Below are 20,256 nucleotides of genomic sequence, written 5' to 3'. Positions count from 1 at the left end.
CCGCTTTATGGAAGCTATTTAGCGGCTGTATCCAACAACTGCTCTGCTGGGCTTACAGCTTGAACGATGGACTCGTTTAGCCACGAGGAGTTCAGCCTGTCCATCACCCACACAGCCTCTGATAGCTGCAATCAGCAGGAGGAGACAGAGAGTAGGACTCAAGAGGATCCCTCGTCAGCCATGATCAGCCCCTCTGTATCTCCTCTGATTGGGCTGGAATAGTTTAGAGGTGCACTGTAATGACAGTCTTTTAGTGTGTGTGTGTGCGTGTGTGTGTGTGTGTGTGTGTGTGTGTGTGTGCGTGTGCGTGTGTGTGTGAGGGAGGGGGGAGTTGGTGTGTGTAAGTATGTGTGGATGAGTGGGTTGGTCTATGTGTGTGTGTGTGTGTGTGTGTTTGTCAGGGTGTGTGTGTCTGTGTTTACTGGAGTGTGTGTGTGTGTGTGTGTGTGTGTGTGTGTGTGTGTGTGTGTGTGTGTGTGTGTGTGTGTGTGTGTGTGTGTGTGTGAGAAACGCCGAAGGGAAATAAGGGTTTTAGAGTGTATTCAAGTCAAGGACAGGTAGGAAAACTTGTCAAAACATAAACAACTATCCCACTCTCTCTCTCTGCATTCTCAGCTTCAACCCTTTGAGGTATAATACAGGTATCTAGTGTGTAAAGGCATTTTACATTGGATGGAATAGACATTTTGTTTTATATAAGAGGACAGTCACACGTACACAAGAATGTGTATGTGTTAGTGTGTGTTTTTTTTTGTGTGTGTGTGTTTGTTTGAAACTGTGTGCTGCATGCACACATCTCTCTCTCTCTCTCTCTCTCTCTCTCTCTCTCTCTCTGACATGAATATCTTCCTGGCATATCCAGCAAATTTGGGTTGTTGCTGGAGATGGGGTCAGACTTTTGCTAAAGGGCACTTCAGCGATGCCCAAAATAATTCCTTCCTTCCTACAAAAGCAAGCAAATAGAAAATGTGGTGGTGGCAGGTGGTGTGGAAGCAATATGAAGAGCTATCGGACTGGCTGGCAGATGAAATCATTCAGATGGGTTCATGAATCATATAAGAGTAGTGAAATCATTACATTGATGTATCCAACTCTGTTAGTGTGTGAGATGAACATGGAATATGATTGTAAATCATATTACACATAAATAATTATTTGAGATTTGACTTTCAGATGGCAAGGTGTAAATTCAAGAATCAAACAGAGAACCCAGGTTCGATAAATATTAATCAGACAGTCAAACGGAAACACAAAGGACCAACGACAAGGAAACTAATCAGGGTACTTCATTAACAACACTGCACTCAAAAAAATGATTCACGCCCTCCTTAGATGTGACAAATTAATATTATATTTGTCTAATGAAATATATATTAATTCAAATAAAAACCAAAATAGTTTAACACGTGTAACTTAAAATGTATTCATCGTCTCTGCTGACGCTGCTGACCTATCCGTTCAACCCAAAAAGATTGATGTCAATTAGGGGAGCATGCGCAGGTGAGGTGACCACGCCCTTAGTCTAGCTCTTTCCACACCCAGAGGCACGCGCCATTTTGGTCCTATTCTGCCTGCAGCGAGCGAATACAACTTGACGACATTGTTGCCACAGTTATGGGAATTCACACAGTCCGTCAGTTTGAGGAGACAGATGACATTGGAGTCGTCATTGAAGTCCTCACCAATGTCGGAAGTGCTACAATGGCTTTCATCATGCTGTTTGGGCTTATCTATGCTCTGGATCTTAGTTTCCCAGACAACCTGAAATACACTTTTGAGTTTGTCCAGAAAATCCTCATGAATCTGGATGGACACAGGCTCAACACCAAAATACAGCAGTTGAAAATCAAACTCCCCTTCTCTCTGTCTCTCTCCCCTGCTCTCTGTCTCTCTCCCCTACTCTCTGTCTCTCTCCCCTGCTCTCTGTCTCTCTCCCCTGCTCTCTGTCTCTCTCCCCTGCTTGCTGTCTCTCTCCCCTGCTCTCTGTCTTTCTCCCCTGCTCTCTGTCTCTCTCCCTTGCTCTCTGTCTCTCTCCCCTGCTCTCTGTCTCTCTCCCCTGCTCTCTGTCTCTCTCCCTTGCTCTCTGTCTCTCTCCCCTGCTCTCTGTCTCTCTCCCCTGCTCTCTGTCTCTCTCCCCTGCTCTCTGTCTCTCTCCCCTGCTCGCTGTCTCTCTCCCCTGCTCACTACAGCCAAGGAAAGGTCCTCCGCAGCACTCTGAGGAAGAGGACCAGGGCAGGACGCCCGCCTACTGCTACAACTGCTCCAGAAAGGGCCACTTTGGCCACGTGAGTCGCCGCTTCAGTCCGCACCGCAGCATCCTCTCCTCTCGCCCCTCCCTCTATCTCTTTACCCTGCTCTCCCTTTCTTCATTTTCTCCAAAGCACATAATGAATCAAATTTATAATCTAAAGATGAATATCATCAAAAAATATAGCGAGCGTGTGCCCTTTTTGCAAGATCAGTAATAGGCGTGTGTGTGTGTGTTGTGTGTGTCTCAGGCATGTACACAGCGTCGGATGTATAATGGGACCTACCCCAGCACGCCCTTCATCAACCACTACGACACTCCCGTCGACTTCAACCAGAGGGAGCACAGGGTGAAGTGGTCAAAGGTAAGCTCTGTCTCTCTCTTCTCCTCTGACACACAGCACCCTGACCCCCACTAGTTTTAAAATGCCACTGAATAACGTTGTGATTTTATTTACTTTTCCCCCCCCGTCCAGAACTTGAGGAAGCCGGCCTGCTCGGCACCACACCCAAACCCCCCCGCCGCCCCGGGACCAACGAAGAAGAGGCAGAGGACCAGCCACTACCACGACTACAAGAAGAAGAACCACCACCGGCAGCAGGAGAACGCCAACACCCGCCCCTCCTCCGCCAGGGTCCCCACGCCCGGCTCCAGCTCCACCCCCACCCACACCCACGCCCCGCCCCGGCCGGCCGTCGTCTTCAAGACCAAGATGTCCGCCAAGCTGAAGCCGACGCCCGTCAGCGACGCCGCCAACCAGTGGAAGCCCAAGCGGGACGTCCCCGCCACCAAGGCTCCGCCCTCCTTCTCCTCCTCCACCGCCGCCGCCGCCACACCGCAGAAACGTTCTACGAGGAGGAGTGCTTCCCCCGGGGCGGGGAAGAGAAGGCGGCGAAGAAGAGCAGGAACAGGAACAGGAACAAGAAGAACCCCAACCGGCTGAACTGGGGAGCGGCGGCGACGGAGCCGCGCACGTCGCACTTCAAGCACGAGTCCTACACCCCGCAGCAGCTGTACGGCGGCCGTGGGGCGGGGAAGGAGAAGGGGAAGAGGGCCGGCGGGAAGAAGAAGAGGTCATCTAAAGGCGGCGGCGGAGACATGTACCCCGCCGAGGGAAACGCAAGCAGTAGAGCGACACGGTTACCGCTACCAACAGCTGATGGTCTTGTCAGCCTGAATTCTGTGGGTTTATATGAACACACACACACAACACAACAGCCCCCCCCTCCCCCCATCTCATCTCAGGACTGGATTGGTGTCACAGGTGTGACACTGACAGCGTTTCAGAAAGTGAACCGCTCCCCAACAGCACCACCCTGTGGCTGGTTGAAATACTGCAGTAGCAGAAACCTCAAAGATGAATGGAAGGCAGGTTCAGAATAAATGTGGAGATGTTTCTTCATGGTCTTCTAAAACAAAACCTGCGCACGCAGGTCCAAAAAATAAAAATAAATTAAAAAAAAATTCACCTTTTGACCTTTTTGGACCATAATTTTTTTTAATAATTAAAATAAACAACAACTAGTTACTCTCTTATGTTTCATGTGCACCATTACAAATTACAAGTATTACTTTTAAGCAATGTGACACAACATGCCGTTCTTTACGGCACCGAGTACCCACAAACACGGTAAAAAATGTCATTGAGATTCTTTAACACGACCCTCATTGTGATAAACAATGCTCAAACACCACTTTTTATCATACTTAAATAGTTGATGATCATTGAATGTACAACCCCATTTATACATAATGTAACTTTTTGACTTTTTGTTTTGTTTTCCAGGCTTTTAGGGAGTCAAAGATCTTGAGGTCATTGTGACCTTGAACTTGTGTCCATCTCATTCTCATGAACACTATATCTACAGTGCCTTATGGCTGGTTCAGACTACACGATTTCAGCCCGATTTTGCCCCGATTCGTTCGTCGCAGACAAATTTGCAAGTCGTACACGATTTTGAAAAGTCGGCGACGAGACGAGGTCTTGTAATGTGACATGCTTGCGATCTGCGATTTTTTTCGTCTGCAACGTTTGAAAACCCCACGACGAAAAGTTTGGCATGCCAGAATTTTTGGGGGAATCGCAATGACGTATTCATTGTTGACATGGAGGGAACCCCGCCACCAGTTGCGAGAGGGAATCGCATGAACAGCTGGAGCTCACGCGCAGTGTTTACTAACTAGTAAATAAATAACTAAAGTAAGGACTAGTAGAGATGTGCGGTTGGCGGTCATACCCGGGCGGACACCGCGGATAATCTGCAGGTTGGGTGGATTGCGTGGAAGAAAAGTAAGTAGGCCTAAGTAATATCTACTTGGATGAATTACCGGTGGGTCGCGGTTACACTCGTCCGTTGGTTACCATCAGCATTCCAGCTGCTGCCTATACCCTCATACATTGTTAAAATCATACGCTGGATGCTTTATTCTTTCTATGTGGCTTTTAGTTAATGATCGGGCTATAATAAGACCACGTTGGTTGTGTAATCGCTGACAACAGGGGACATTTCATAGTGGTTGAACATTTTAGCGTGCCGACCATCTGATCACCCTAAATGAATGAGTACAGGAAGAGAACGGCCATACATGCCGATAACCATATAGCGTTGTTGTACGTTCACAACCTGGAAGAGATGAAGTGATGAGTTAAAACTTTGTTTAACCTTCCTAACTTGCCTCTGTTCTATTGAAGTTAGAAAACATTTTTCATGTTCCATCTACAGTAGTAGATGACTTGGTTGAAGAGCTACACTACCTGCTGAGTACTGTGTCTGCCTGTGTCTGGGTGAAGAGAAGAGGTTTGCTTTATTGTTAATAAATTAGTTGAATCAAGAAGGTGGTCTGATTGCATTGAGATATTGTTCAATGGAAAATAGAACAATTCATTGGATATTAATCACAAAAATACATAAATCTAATGCATTTTGTTTGAATTTAAGCTTGTTATGTATTTCAAACACATACACATTAATCATCTTCAATAGGTAACCTAATTACTATGTAATTCAAACAAATATACTTAATGTATTCTGAATACATAATCTGATTAATGTTAATTTAAATTCAATAAATTATATTAATACTGAATACATAAACCTTTGTCATGTAATTATTTTACATAAATCTTAAAAGTTAGGGTTAAATATTTCTGTGAGTGTAACTGAGTTAGCATGGGGTCAGCCCTTACCATAATATCCCACTAATATCATGAAAGAGATATTAAATAAATAAATGAAAAAAAAAGTTTGCGAAAAAAAAGCCTGCGTTTGTTTTCATAATCGCGGTCCACAGAACCAACAAAAAGCCTGCACTGAGAAAAGATCCATTCAATGAAAACCATTTCACGCATAATGATGACGGTAATTGACAAACCATAGGTATCTCATTAGGAACAACAAAGTTGCCACTTTAGCCAAACATTTTCAAAGAGAGAGAGAGGCCTTCTGGAGGTCAGATGTTCACGGGTTAAGTACTGGAGGCCATCAACACAAAGGACAAGTGCTTTGATCTTGGACACAGAGCCAGGCTTTCATCTTTGCTCTGAGGAGACGCAGGAGAACACAGACCACTAATGGCCGGACCATAACCCTCCTACTCTCTCATATGTCCTCCTATCTAATTGCTGTACAACTACTACTACTGCACACCTTTGTTGTTATTATTATCTATTAGTCATAGTGGTGGTAACAGAATTGCATTCAGTGGCTGAGTTGTTGATGTTCATATCACAATACATTGGTATGAATAATAATCAGAATCATTATCATAATTAGCATTAGCATTATAGTAAGAATAATTGTTAGCTAAGCCAATAGGGGTATATATAGGCCATGTTGCTTATCCAAATCTGCTAAATAATCATTTTTAAATGCGTGTTATTCCGAAATGTCACCCTCAGCGTCATTCAACGTCTGTTTCTGAAGTGGTGTCACTATGGATTAGGCCAGCCAGTCAGACGATCTGGCTTCTCACAGGAATGACCTGAGCAGGCTCAAGTCAGGCATGCTCATAAATGTTGAAAATGAAATGGACCTTTCACTTTGTGAGCTCATTCCCAAAGATATATCAGCTATAGGCCTACACCTATTCATAATACAGACTAATATTATTAATACAAATAAAGAGGAGCCAAAACAACCAAATAATAGACGACTATTCGTTAGTTTGAATGTGTGGGCCTATCCAATCAATAATCTGTAATAGCACAGCTGTCAATCGTGTTGTTTTGACATGTCCAATCAAATCGCGTTCCCATTGCGCATTCTCCTTGGCAGTCCCGCAGAGAGGGCGAGGTGCGGCACAAAGTCCATCACACCCCGCAACCAAAAAATTGTCTGTCAGTCAGAGCTACCGCTCCCGGAGGGGTATTCCATCAACCAGGCTAAGCGCAAAGCCGGGCTTATTTCGCTTAGCCGGGCTTCTTTCAGCTAGAGTTGCGTTCCATGAACGTGACTTAAGGGAATCTCCGCTAAGTAACCATGGCAATTTATCCGACTAAACTAACCTGGTCGGGAGCAGGTTAACTGTCAGGCTAACTTGAGCGGTGTTTCAAATAAATCCATCTGTCAGCAACAATTGTACCATCAGAAGGTTCCGCCAAGCCTAGTCCTCACATAAATGTATGTCATAAATTTATTTCAAATTTTCAAAAAATTTCAAAAACATTATCGTTAATAGAAAATGCGGATCATTTTCTTTCTCGTGTGTCTCGTTTTTCGCCCGTGCCTAAAACCGCCACTGCTTATAATGCTAAAGCCCAGTTCAGACCAAAGATCCGCGACGCAACTGCTTGCAACTCGCAACTCCTTGCGACGAGACGGGCTGAGACGTTCTAAAAACTGGGCAGTTCACACTGCTGCACCGGGCGGCGATTAGTTTTATTTTGGTTGAGAGTAGGCTGTGTTGCTGTGTTTCGCCATTCTCCACTACTTCTGCATTGTAGTAATTCGCGGGAGCTTAGTTTGTTTAGATCCCGCTAGTTGGATACATTGCATTCTTTCGTAGTGGCGACTTCTCGACTGCAAGGGAAGCTCGGCTTCCCCTAAAATTCCCCGAAAATTAAATGGTCAGATATATACTGTTGTGTTAACATTTCATTGATTAAAAATGCGTTAGAACAAGTCCATCTCGAAGACGAGTTCGTTCAGAATCAGCTGCTTATCGCAGGTCGACTGACTCGATGTCCTTCTCATACACTTACGTGTTTAATTTGCGTGTGTTTAGACAGATGGGTGTGCACACACACGCGCACCAAGCATCACCCGCATTCATTCATTATTTTAAACACTCACTCGCGGTAAAACTATGTTTTCTCACGATCAATCCTAAAAGTAATGGGCTTGTACACGATGTCTTTGTCAAGAACATATGTGTTTGCTGTACGGTGTTTGCAGATGCATTGATTTAAAAGTAGGCCTACAATTTACCGCTGTATCAGCTGTTCTTTCCCAAATCATTTAACCAATAATTTAGGCCTACCCTAAAACTAGATTTTGTTTTGGAAGCCTGGAATATACTTTCTCGAATGTATTATTGTTATTATTAGCCTATTATTATTTTAACGCATGGCATAGCTTACTACCTACTTCATTCATGTTCATTCATGCAGCCCTATGGAAAAAAAAAGGTTTCCACAATCCACACGCTATTTCTATGCAGTTTCACACGTATGCATAATCTTTGACATCATAATATTTAACATGCAAGTGTAGTGGTGCCTGGTTGCTGCGGGGGAAAATCAGCTTTGCGCCGGGTGCAAACTAGCAACGACACATGCGTCGGTGTAGAAAGTCAATTGCGCCGGGCGCAAGATAGGGCCCTTCTTCTGTTTGGCGCACATGGCTAATTTGCATACGCGCACAGGACTGTCGGAATGGGAACATGTCGGACTGGCAGCATTACGGGGGCGCGATTACGGGCTGGCGGAGTTACATTTAAAAAACGCGTTCAAGTAAAAATAAATAAGAAAAGCGGAATCAATTTGTGGCGCTCGTTGTTCAATCTGTGGCGCAGCGCCACACATTGGCCTATGTGTGGGAAACACTGCACGGCCATCACACATGTGCTCATTCGGAGCATTGTAAATAATTTATTGTTTCATTGTTGTAGCCAGTTCATTTATGTAATAAATGAACCGTCAACAATGCGATCGGGATTTTGAAAAGCGATTTTTGAAAAGCGTGTGTCACACGGTGAACCCGTGAGAGTTACGGTGAACCCAGCTCTGCTTCAACTTTTAAAAAAAATAACAATCGTTCATACTCCGCGTACCACTAGAGAACGCTCGCGTACCACCAGTGGTAGGCTACGCGTACCACCTCTTCAATCCAACATGCACTCATCTGACTTTGGTCTCTAGAGTAGACAGCTGCTGTCACTATAACGACATCTCTCATCACAAACCCTTCAATATAAATGCAAATGAAAAAAATCCTAAACGGCTGCTGATTATGGAGGCCAACGGATTGCGCGGCAAAAAGATGTTAAGAAAGGTCATTGGCTCATTGAATCAGGGCGGGAACGAGTCCCTGCCTGCAGCACGAGGAACCAGCAGGGGCTCCGTGATAGCTGCTCGCTGCTGGACTTTGAGTGACGGCGTGGAGATGGAAGTTGGAAGTAGTCGTTCGCATTGCAGAAACTTGATGTAGCAGTATGGGCCTTTAATTAGTGCTGAGTACCGGCCTATCACTGTTGGGTGCGCTGCCTATAAAGGTGAGTGGTTGTGCACTGGGAGCCCTCTTGCCTGGGAGCTGGCTGCCCCGCCTCCTGTTATCACCGCACCTGGCCGCCTCACCTGATCGCCTTTTAGCTGGATCGTGCAGCTCGCCGTTGTTTGGTATGTAGTAGTTGTGTGCATCTGTGTACCTTCTAAACTTTGCACAAGTCCTCAACATTGGCTTCCATCCCTCAGGCAGTTCATTGGCCGGGTCTTCCCTCTCCCGTACAGTTGTAGGGCGTGCGAGTGTTTTCCTCCTCCACCTGTTGCAGCGGGGAGCGATCAGCTGATTGATCGAGTTGCACTTGTAATTGTGCTGCTCGGTGCAAGTGATCCCCTTCCTCCCCATTGATGTTCATTCAACTCCTGACGGTATGTGGATAAGATGACGCTAACTCAAGTTACTACAGTTGTTGTTCAGCCTCTAGAACAAATGTATTTTTCTATGGCAGGGTTGACGTGTGTGTGTGTGTGGGCGGTTTCTGCCAGCACGTTCACGCTGCTGTTGGCCGCTGCTGTTGGCCGGCTGCTGTTTTGTCCACTGGTTTATATAGCCAACACATCCATCCTACTCTGCATCTCCTACTGTGCTGTACCTGCCACCGAGTATGGTGATTGCTGCCTCATCCTCAGTCTCATTATCTTAATCTATTAATTTAGCCGACTTCTAACTGATCTTATTGATGATATTATTTGTGTTTTGTGGGTTGCTTTGCATGTTTGTTTTGGTTTAATTAGTTTTCTTAGTTATTTTGGTTTGGCTTAATTGCTTTACTTACTTATTTGGATTTATCAGTTTGGATAAATCTCCATTACTTTTGATTTAATTTCTTTGTTAGTTTTCTTTTGTTTGCATTTATTGGGGTTGTTTAAGTTGTGGGTTGAAGCGATTTAACCCTGATTTAAACCCCATTTAGTTATTTGCCCTCCCCGTGTGTGTGTGTGTGTGTGTGTGTGTGTGTGTGTGTGTGTGTGTGTGTGTGTGTGTGTGTGTGTGTGTGTGTGTGTGTGTGTGTGTGTGTGTGTGTGTGTGTACTTTAGTGTGGTTGTGTGAACATATTTTTGTTGAGAAGTCATGTTTAAAGATTATATATATTGTTAATTAAAAAGGAATTGAATTTGCCGGACCCAGTCTCAAGCTTTCATTAGTAACGAACTTGTGTGCTTTAACTTAGGTTAATCTAACTCTCCAGGTGAAATTCCTGGGGTGGCGTTGTTGGCAACTTGTCACTAGTTCTTTAACTAAACTAAACTATCTTATTGGTCCCTCGACCGTCGAATGCCACATTGATGACATTTTATAATTGTCCCACTTGTTGTCGCAGTGAATATTTACATTAAATAACATTCACACTATATAGGGAAAAACACTGTGGGGCTGTGCCAGCACCACGCCAAGTTGAGACCCACATGGGCATAGCAAGGTCGTCATAACATACGACTGAGGCCCGCAGGACATCAGGACATCTCAGGACATCTGAGAATCTAACAGTTTGCCCCTCATCATGTTTCTTTCAATCAATCTATTCCCCGGAGATACACGGGGGTTCAAAACGTTTCATATATTCGATGGGATTAGTATATTTTCAATGGCACTATGAACTCAGTGCACAGAAAGAAAATAAACGCATAGGTTAAGTCTAAAACAGATCACAAGTGCGCAAACGCGTAATGTTTTTTTGCGTAATGTCCGTGCGCGTAATGGCTGTGCGCAGTGCATGATAACGGCATGCGTTGCCATTTAGCGGCTGGTATCATTCCTAGCCATGTTCTATTCACACAGGGTCACGGAAATTGGCATTTCAACAGGGTCAAGTTTGGATAACGTGCTGAACGAGAAATTGTGTCGTCATCTGGTTTGATCTATCAGATAATCCGGTAGCCACAATTACAATTACAAACCATACTCTATGTGAGTAGCCATTTGAAATTTACTGGAATACAGCCTATAAATTTGACGTTATGTCATTGTTGGTTAAGATATAAATTCATTGGCACCTTACCATGGTCATTAGCTGGTGCTGCGCAATTATAACCCCACAGTGCCCCCTGCTGGAGGATATAGGTGGTGTAATGCGTATTTACAAGCAACACCTCACCACGGAGAAGGTAAAATAGTACACAACACCAGTAAGAGCAGACACACATGAAAACAGTCACGTTACTAGTCAACAAAGAACCGATATCATATGAACGGGTCTGCATCAAAATAACATTCAGCCTGACGGCATGTGCTGGTAGAGAATTCGTTTCTACCATTCATTCATTCTTCACCACCTAATGCGAAGAAAGATTCAGGACTTCAATCAAAACCATTGGATAAGTGTTCTTAAATCAAAGGATTGAAAAAGAAGAGTCTGGAGAAAAAATAATCAGTGCACCTTCGTCCACGCCCATTAATATTAAATGCAGTTGTTTACTTTCTTTGTAGCTGCGTCATTAATGTCTTTGTAGTTCGTTTTAATGTATTGTTTGTTGTGTTAAATGTCTCTGTAGTTAGGTTTAATGTATTTGTAGATCGTTTTAATGTATTTTTAGTTGTGTATAATTTCTTTGTAGTTGTGTTTAATGTATTTTTAGTTGGCTTTGATGCCTTTGTAGTTATGTTTAATGTCGTTGTGTCTTTGTAGTGGTGTTTGACGTCTTTGTAGTTGTGATTGATGACCTTGTACTTATGTTTAACGTATTTGTGGCTGATCTTTTTACTTGGAATACCATGTGAATTAGCAACAGAATCAGAATCATGGGACTTACATATTTACATCAGGAATTGGACTCCCTAAACCACTGCTATGTTACAATACAATAAAGTAAATTAACAAAGCATATACATATATCATAAGACTCATTAAAGATCATATTATTAATAACAGTAACAACATGCTAATATTGTGATGCATTTACAATATTCTTTATGACCAAAACACAAAGAAGAAGCTCATATTATAACGTAAAATACATTTTTCTTGCTATAATTATTGTTATTATTAGCCTTATTCAATCATAAGCCTGCATCGACATACATATTTTATTATTATTTCCTTTCCTGGTATTATTGGTTTTGTTTTATTGTTAATATATTAGCCAATGTTGAACTGAACAAAAATATATATTTTTAAATTTATTTAATAACAGAAAAATGATATACAAATAGGCCCAGGTTTATTTATCACGTGGTTGTTGATTTATCATTAAACGTGTACAATATTGAATGGACAACTTCATCAATGTACATTATCCCACCAAAGGTATATAGTAGCGTATATTGACACAACAGTTATCCCATCATCATCCAGCCCCAGAGGCCCATTCATGATTAACTCCAGGGCTAGTGGCCCATTAATCACAGAACTTTGCTGAAGCGAGTCATCTTCTTAACTAATATTATTGTCCTGCTCTCTTATCAAAGGGATCTCTAATATCCAACACAACAACAATCAGCACGTCAATTAACAGTGCTCACACACACCGGCCACACCAAAGACCGATGGGTTTCGATACACAACGACCTGCTTATGACAGCTCTCTCTCTCTCTCTCTCTCTGTTCTCCCGCGGATCACACGCTCTTCTCCAGCACTTATCGTTTGACAGAAGTAGGCACAAGGGCCGATGGATGACACCTACTATAAAACCAGCCCACCGCACCACAGCTCAGTCAGTCTCCCGCAGACAACCTGAGAGAAGGAGTTCCTGACTATACACCTGAGAGAGGAGTTGGAGTGTTTATCCGAGGGATTAATACGCACAATTTGGAATTACTATTACTATTTCTACTACTACTGCTATTACTTTACTGACTACTGCCTCACACTTGGGACCATACTTTGGCACCATGCACGGAATTACTTTGCTTTTTCTCTGCGCTCTTCTGACGGATGTAGTTCGTGTTGGAGTTGCCACGGATCCCTTCTTCGGGAGCCACCGCAGCGACGCGGTGCTCCATCGGATGCGCGGTCTCCCGCAGTCGTCCGGTAGCGGCCGCGGCAACAAGCTGCCGCTGTACATGATGCAGCTGTACCGCACGCTGCGGGCCGAGCACGTGACCACCAAGGACCTGGCGCTTGGCCCCGCGGCGGGGGTCCGGCACGAGGACAACCCCGGCCTGCACCAGGCGGACGCTGTGATCAACCTCGTCGCCAAAGGTAAGAAGAACACACTTTTCTGTATTTTATTTCCTTTTATTAATGGATTCATAAGCTAGGGGGGGGGGTGTTAGTCACCACTAACGGGTCCTGCCTCTTTGCACCCCTCAGCTTGCCAGCAGAGAGGAGAGAGATGGTCGGTGACCTTCGACCTGTCCTCCATCTCCGACAGCGAGAACGTCCAGCGCTCTGAGCTGCGCCTCCGCCTGCCCGCTTTCTCCCAGTCCGCCCGGGCCACCCTGGCCCTCTACCACTCCTCCCCGCGGGGGGCCGGCCGCGCCGTGCTCCTGGGCCGTCTGAGGGCCCGCCCGGCCTCCATGGCCTCCACCTCCTCCTGGAAGGTGTTCAACATGACGGAGCTGCTGGTCCGCTGGCAGGAGCAGCGGGGGAAGCCAGAGGAGGAGGAGGAAGAGGAGGAGGTGGAGGAGGGGAGGGTGGCGCACGCGCCCGCCCACCAGGTGATGCTGGTGGTGTTCTCCAAGCAGAGCCCCGTCTCCGGGGGCGGGCGGGCGAACACGCTCATCCACACCGCCAAGCAGTCCAAGTACGTGAGCCTGGAGAGGGAGGGCGGGCCGGCGCGGGCCCCCGGCAGCGGGTCGGTCCACCGGGCCAAGAGGCACCAGCACCAGCAGAACCATGGGCACCAGCACCAGCACCAGCACCAGCAGGGCCAGAGAGGTCAGGTGCACCAGGCAGTCCCCGACCCCGCACCGCCCGCCCCAGCTCCGGCCGCGGAGGAGAGGCCCGGCCAGCTGTGCCGGAAGGTGGACATGTGGGTGGACTTCGGTCAGATCGGCTGGAGCGAGTGGATCGTGTACCCCAAGGGGTACAATGCGTACCGCTGCGAGGGCGCCTGTCCCAGCCCCCTGGACGAGACGTACACGCCGACCAACCACGCCTACATGCAGGTAAGAGGAAGCCCGTGCATTTCTTCACACAAATGCATTTTGTGTCTTGCAATGAATTCAATGAAGTTGTTTGGAAGCATTTGATTAGTCTCATCTGGGACGTCACAGCGCCGCCAACTGTTTTGTCACTCCCTTTATTTTGACACTAACTCTTTGTTGTTGTTGTGTTTCCAGAGTCTCCTGAAGCTCCATCACCCGGAGAAGGCCCCGTGCCCGTCCTGCGTGCCCACGCGCCTGGCGCCGCTCTCCATGCTCTACTACGAGAACGGCAAGATGGTGATGAGGCACCACGAGGACATGGTGGTGGAGCAGTGCGGATGCCACTGACCCACGGCCTTCATTGGATATTTTTATGCTGCGAGGAACACTGTCCCTTTAAAGAGTCAAAAACTGCAAAAATGGACGACAGACGCTACACACAAACCTCCCTTTGGCACTTAAATGTTGGACGGCGACAATCGGTGAGGAGATGAAAGTTTACAGTACTGGTGTCAGGGTCCATATTGGATATTGCAGGAGAAACGTTAAAGTCACGATTAAAATATATTATTTAAAAACTTTTTTTTAAAGGTTTGAGTTTGTGCTACCGTTTGAAGTGGACTACCCATTATAAATGATCAACGCTAAAAGTAGACTATAGGCCTATAAAAGGTGCTGATTGAGTTGCAAACGTGCCGTTTTAGGCCATGTATTGTTCAACCCCATCCTGGCCATTAATCAGGGAAAGTTCTGTGGACTGCCTCGTTAAAACTTGTCGATAACACAATCAGGCCAGAATCACCAACCTAAGCACTGTAGGACCGAATGGAGCTGTCCATAAACGGGCACTTTTCTGTTCCATGCACCCTGAGGGGCGGGACCTCCCTCTATGAGGACCACGCTGTAAAGAGCTAACCACGGAGCTAACATTTTAGCGCTCCTGCTATTTTTAGGTCATATTAACCCATATGTATTTTTTGCTGTACTGTTTGCTGTATTTAATAAAACATTTAATATTTTCATATTTTCGCACCGTGTCTATTTCATATCTGATTTGCTAACTTAATGTAATGATCAGTCACTACCATTCAATGAGGTTAAAATTGTGTGCATAATGTTAAAGATCTCATACAGCACATACACCTATCATCATTTAGCTTTGACCACTGATAATAGTTTCTGTGTTAGGTTATGCTCTCTCTTAATAAACCCACTCTGGTACAGAGCTTGTGAGAACTACCATCTGTGACCAGACCAAGGCTGATGAGGAATTTGTTCTGGCTTCGTTGTTGACATACCAGAACGGCTTGTTCTGTGTCACTCACTCCTTTCCCCCCACCGAATACAAGGCATCTGAACCAACCGACACAAGGCCTCACGTTGCAACCTGTGATTCCAATATCTACGTCTATAGCAGGTTAAAACACAACGTCAACTGTGACTATAAAACAAAGACGCAAAAACGGTCTGAGATTTGTGTGTCATCTGAGATTTATGATTTGTGAATTGAAAACAATCAGAAACAAACACACACTCATGATAGAATAATGTTTTGTATGAATACATTTCTATTCATCATTAAATATTTTGGTCAAAAACAAATGTGTATTTTGTCAGAAACATCTGCTAACAACTCATACGCAAGGTCCCTGCTCTACACATTGGATGTGTCTGACTATATTTGTAACCAATTGGATCATTCTTGTTTTGGCCATTTATTATGACATTAATAACTAAATACACTCAATACAGCGTTAAGATTTTAAACAATTATAAGACAAAAACAAACCTCAGAACAGCCTGTTGATGCAGCCTCCTCCAGAATGAAAACACATACATACATGTAAAAAAATAGTATTTGATTATAAAAAGGCATGCCGTGCTACCCATCTGTGCTACCCAACAAACTGTTGAACACCATCACATTAGTACCTTGCCTACCTTCAAACTTACATCCAACATTTAAAAAGTCCACACTTTTTACCTTCCAACTTAATTCTTAGCCTTTTAGAGTAGGCTACATAGTGTGTTATATGGCATAGCACTTGTTTAGTATGGGCAAATATATGCTACTCATACTTTAAATTGGCAGGATTTATTTTTTTGTCCATCAGTTCAGAACTTTAAATGTCCATTTCAAACTGGGAATCATCACCTAAAAAGAAAAGCAAAAGGTCAAAGTTAGGTCAAACTGAAATCACACATTTAAACGTGAGGGCATTGATGGAAAGCGTCTTACCAGCGCTGCCTTCCCGGTGGTGGACATGGGTACTGCAGCTAGAGGTATTTATTACGTCAGCCGCTTTGCGGGGGCTGGTGACTCCCGGGATGTCAGGCAGGCTCGGGGGAGTCCGCGCCAAAGGAGATGTCCGGCACTGAAGGAGGAACTTCCGGTCATAGATAATTCTGGTTCCTGGAGCGAAAATGTAAAAAATGATTAACGCAATGACTTTTATTACTAACTTTATTACTGAGCTTCAGAGAACAGGAACGACATTCACACAGTCAACCCTTACCCCTCCCAAACGACGGTGTTTAACGTTGCATGTGTGTGTGCCCTTCTGTATATCAGTTCAACCGTGCCGTGTGCTAAACACAAAACAGGTAGAGGTGAACGAGTCAAGCTCCATCACGTTGCAACAGCTTTAAAACTCGAACCAGGGCTGGTACTGCATATGCCAGTTAACTGTTCAGCATCTTGGCTGCAGCCCGATCTAGTGCTGAGAAGTTTACTGAGAAAGTAAGCTACACCTGTGTTGCAACATACGAATTGCAGTCAACAATGCTAGAATTTTGGTCTTCTTGAAGTGGAGGAGTGGAGTCAATGGACGGTCAATAGCATAACATATACACTAAATTAGGTGCATGTGGATTGGGTTTACCAATACCAAAACAAAAATCTGTTCGTGCAAGCCTAAAGAGGAACAGTCCACGCCTTATCTAAGCCATAAACATTATCTTCTAATGTCATCTATGACGAATTGTAAATTAGTAAACATGTTGTTCTTCGGCTCCACACCTGTATGCTGTAGTACCAAGTCACATGGGTCGCACCTATAAATAGGATGGCAGGGCTACTTATACTGGCGATGCGCCCCTTGACCACGGGTCCGACACGTTGACGTCACACATTAAAGATATAGACTGTGTGACGTGAAAGTAGACTCCGTCTTGATACGGGTGCATTTACCTGTAACAGGGACTGAACGGTCGACTACTGTAGCATACGCAGCATGTGTTTAGCTCATTTTCACAAATACACATTACTGACATCTAGAAACCAACATGAAACGCAACGTGCATCGATACTTTACTATTCCGTTAAGTCAGTGAAAAGGTGGTTTACTAAAACAATCGACGGATCTGCGTTGACATTTGACACGTATCCACATTTGGAGGCTACCGATTATAGTCCCATTGGCCTGGTCATGAACTCGGCCGATAACAAGGTTAATGCGGTTGAGTCCAGTGAGCATGCTTGTTACCTCCAGGGGTGGTGCTGAACAGGGTCCCTCCGGGGGTACTCGAGTAATCCTGGGGCATGTGAGCAGCATCGTGGACGGTGACCCGCCTGGTGGGCGCTGGGATATCCCGACTTGGCGTGTCCTTCATATCAGCAGACATCGTTCCACTGTTTACCATAAATAAATAGGCGAGTTGTCTTCGCACGACCTGTATGGTACACTCCTGCGGGCGGAAGTGAGTTGTCGTACAGGTGAATGTCGTGTCACACAGCCGATCCCTGTTCTCTCGCAGCAAGAGTCACCACATTCCCTCTGACGGCCACGTGCGTCGAGTGGCTCCAAAACAACAAGAGGGAGGGAGGGCCTCCTGTGATTGGCTGCGCAGAGGGGGCGTCACACTAAGCGGATGTTGTCGTTTATCGAAGCTAGAGGTTGTTTTTTGTTTTTTTAAATCTGACCCTATGACCCCAAAGTAGGTCCAGGACGTATATTCAAATTTCATGACGTCCTAACGGCGGTGGTTTAACCTCGTAAGATCATTTACGAAACAAACAAAAAAAAGCGTTCTGCACTCAGTAGACAAAAACAATCCATCGGTTATTTTTCTAGTTACATAAAAAGCTAAATATATGGTTTTGATCTAAAATAAAAATAGGTATCCACAGTTGAATACCTCATAAAGTAAATAAAATAGAAAGCAACAACACATCCAAAAACGTCACATATGTCACATATTTGTTTATTAACTCTTGTAAATGGTTTGAGCTGGTGTACAGGGTAAGATGATCTATACATATCTTCGCCTCTTCATCAGAGGGACTCTAACTGAAGAGGGCTTGTATACATATTCACGTTTGTTTTTTCCTCTCCAGGACGTTACAAAAAGAAAAGAAAACAGGTATAATACTTACACAGCCTCGACATTTGCGGTGATGTGCGGGCGTTTACCTAGTCTACATAATGCCTAAAGAACATCTATAACAACTCTATGAGGGTGCATAGCATTCTAATTAAATATATTTTGTCATATATTTATACATAGATTTCATAAAAATGTATTTTCTTGTGCATGTGTGCGCAGTTGCATTCCTTAGGATAGAGTAATATGATATTGCGTTTACATTGTCATGTATCCATTCTAGAGGAGTATAGGTGAGCTCTATTCTTTGCAACAGTTAAAATTGTACAATACTCATTTTAAAATACATCATAGGTTGATAGTCCTCCCGTGGTGTAGGCCTAACATGTCAGCTTGGGAACCTTTCTCTCTCCTTCCTCGGCTTTTCAACGTCGACTTTGTTAAGTCACGCATAAAGGTCAGACACACACACACACACACACACACACACACACACACGAAGCACGAGTGGAGTCTTTTTGTTTTTAGCAATTCGATTGAAAATGGGTTTTACGCCTGATGATAATCCACATCACCTAGTAGAACTCTCAAAGAGTAAACCCTTTGTAAGCCTAATAAGGGTCAGCATAATTATTCAATCATACTTAAAAGATCAAATCACTCTTTATTCAACTTAAATAGTGCAACGTTTTAGAACGGGATTGAAAGCTAACAACTTCAGCCGGGTATCAGATATCATCCAAAAGGGTGAATTTAGTAAATGATCTCATTATGAGTCATAATAGTTGGAAGAGGGGCTCTTTGCTGTTCTCTGGTGGTTCATATGGAGAACAACGATGACAATAAGAATATCATATATATCTGGTCAATGTAATACCTCTGATATTTCCTTGTTATTATTTTATTTCCACAAGCCACATTTATATAAATAATAGTGCAAATCCACATTGATACATATCAACCAGATTTAACTATTTAACCCCATCAACAACAAGTGCACCAATCAAATCGTCGCCAGAGCAACTAAAGCAACAGGAAGAACCGAGGCCCGAGTTCAGAAGTTCGGTACTCTGTGAAAGCTGAAACCAAAATCGAATAGGAATCTCCACCATTCTGAGCACACACACACACACACACACTCGAGCACACACCAAGACACGCACGCACACGCACAAGCACACACACACACACAGAGGGGGAAAAACCCACGTGCCCATGAGCACATACATGCCACCGCGTGTCTGCTATACATTCCCACGTGTCTCCTCCATCTTACCCCTGACGGAACCCAACACCACTACAGTATTTTTCTGAAACAAACACACACACACACACGTTAAAGACCCTGCTCCTTACGAAGAGCCCGACTCTTGACAAAAAACAAACAAAACAACAACAACAACAACCATAAACATAAACATTATTTTATAAACCCAACACTCTTTAAAAAAAAAAAGATATGGGGTGGGGGGGGGGGCAAAAGCTTGGATCTGGACGGCGCGAAAGTGGGAACATAAACCTGAGTGTAGGAAGAGCGGACGCTGAAGGTGAGACGTGCTCACGACTCGGTTGCACGGGCGGAGTGTGGGCGCACGTTTAAACGTCTCTATGATCCTGCGTGTCGCTATGCATTCATACATCGTGTCACTCATTCATTGTCTCGTTACTTTTTGAACCACAATTACATCTTGTACGGTACTGGAGGGATACACGTTTGTCTGCAGAACTATGATTGCTACATGCATGGTGTGACAACTTAAATGAAGATGTGTGTGCGTGTGTGTGTGCGCGTGAGGTTGTATATATGCTGAGAAAACACTGGCCGTTAACAGCCACGACTGTCTATATCAAAATGATAGAATTACATGTTGAACGAGTGAGAAACGCCCGGGTGTCAGATTCAAAGAGAAAGAAAACACATAGAAATATGATGCATCAGA

At 44.5% G+C, this 20,256-nt stretch overlaps 1 protein-coding gene across 1 annotated transcript; it reads right to left on the bottom strand.

Moving 5' to 3' along the window:
* Positions 1–15,466: 15,466 nt before the first annotated feature.
* Positions 15,467–17,775, bottom strand: LOC311367340 (eukaryotic translation initiation factor 4E-binding protein 2-like). The gene is made up of 3 exons (XM_084486167.1): positions 17,479–17,775; positions 16,233–16,406; positions 15,467–16,148 (listed from the first exon to the last, which is right to left on the bottom strand). Exons 1-3 carry the CDS (start codon positions 17,633–17,635, stop codon positions 16,117–16,119), a joined length of 363 nt encoding a protein of 120 aa, XP_084342293.1. The 5' UTR covers positions 17,636–17,775; the 3' UTR covers positions 15,467–16,116.
* Positions 17,776–20,256: the final 2,481 nt, after the last annotated feature.

The sequence above is a fragment of the Micromesistius poutassou genome (genome assembly GCF_964030765.1).
Source record: "Micromesistius poutassou genome assembly, chromosome: 22".
In the NCBI taxonomy this organism is placed as follows: domain Eukaryota; kingdom Metazoa; phylum Chordata; class Actinopteri; order Gadiformes; family Gadidae; genus Micromesistius; species Micromesistius poutassou.
Note: the sequence above shows the minus strand (reverse complement) of the source record. Positions and strands in the feature narration are given on the sequence as shown.

Coding starts and splice junctions, on each gene's coding strand:
- LOC311367340 (XM_084486167.1), bottom strand. CDS start 17,635: ATGGTAAACAGTGGAACGATGTCTGCTGATATGAAGGACACGCCAAGT. Junction 16,407..17,478: donor GTTCAGCACCACCCCTGGAG/GTAACAAGCATG, acceptor TTTTCGCTCCAG/GAACCAGAATTATCTATGAC. Junction 16,149..16,232: donor CCACCGGGAAGGCAGCGCTG/GTAAGACGCTTT, acceptor TTTTCTTTTTAG/GTGATGATTCCCAGTTTGAA.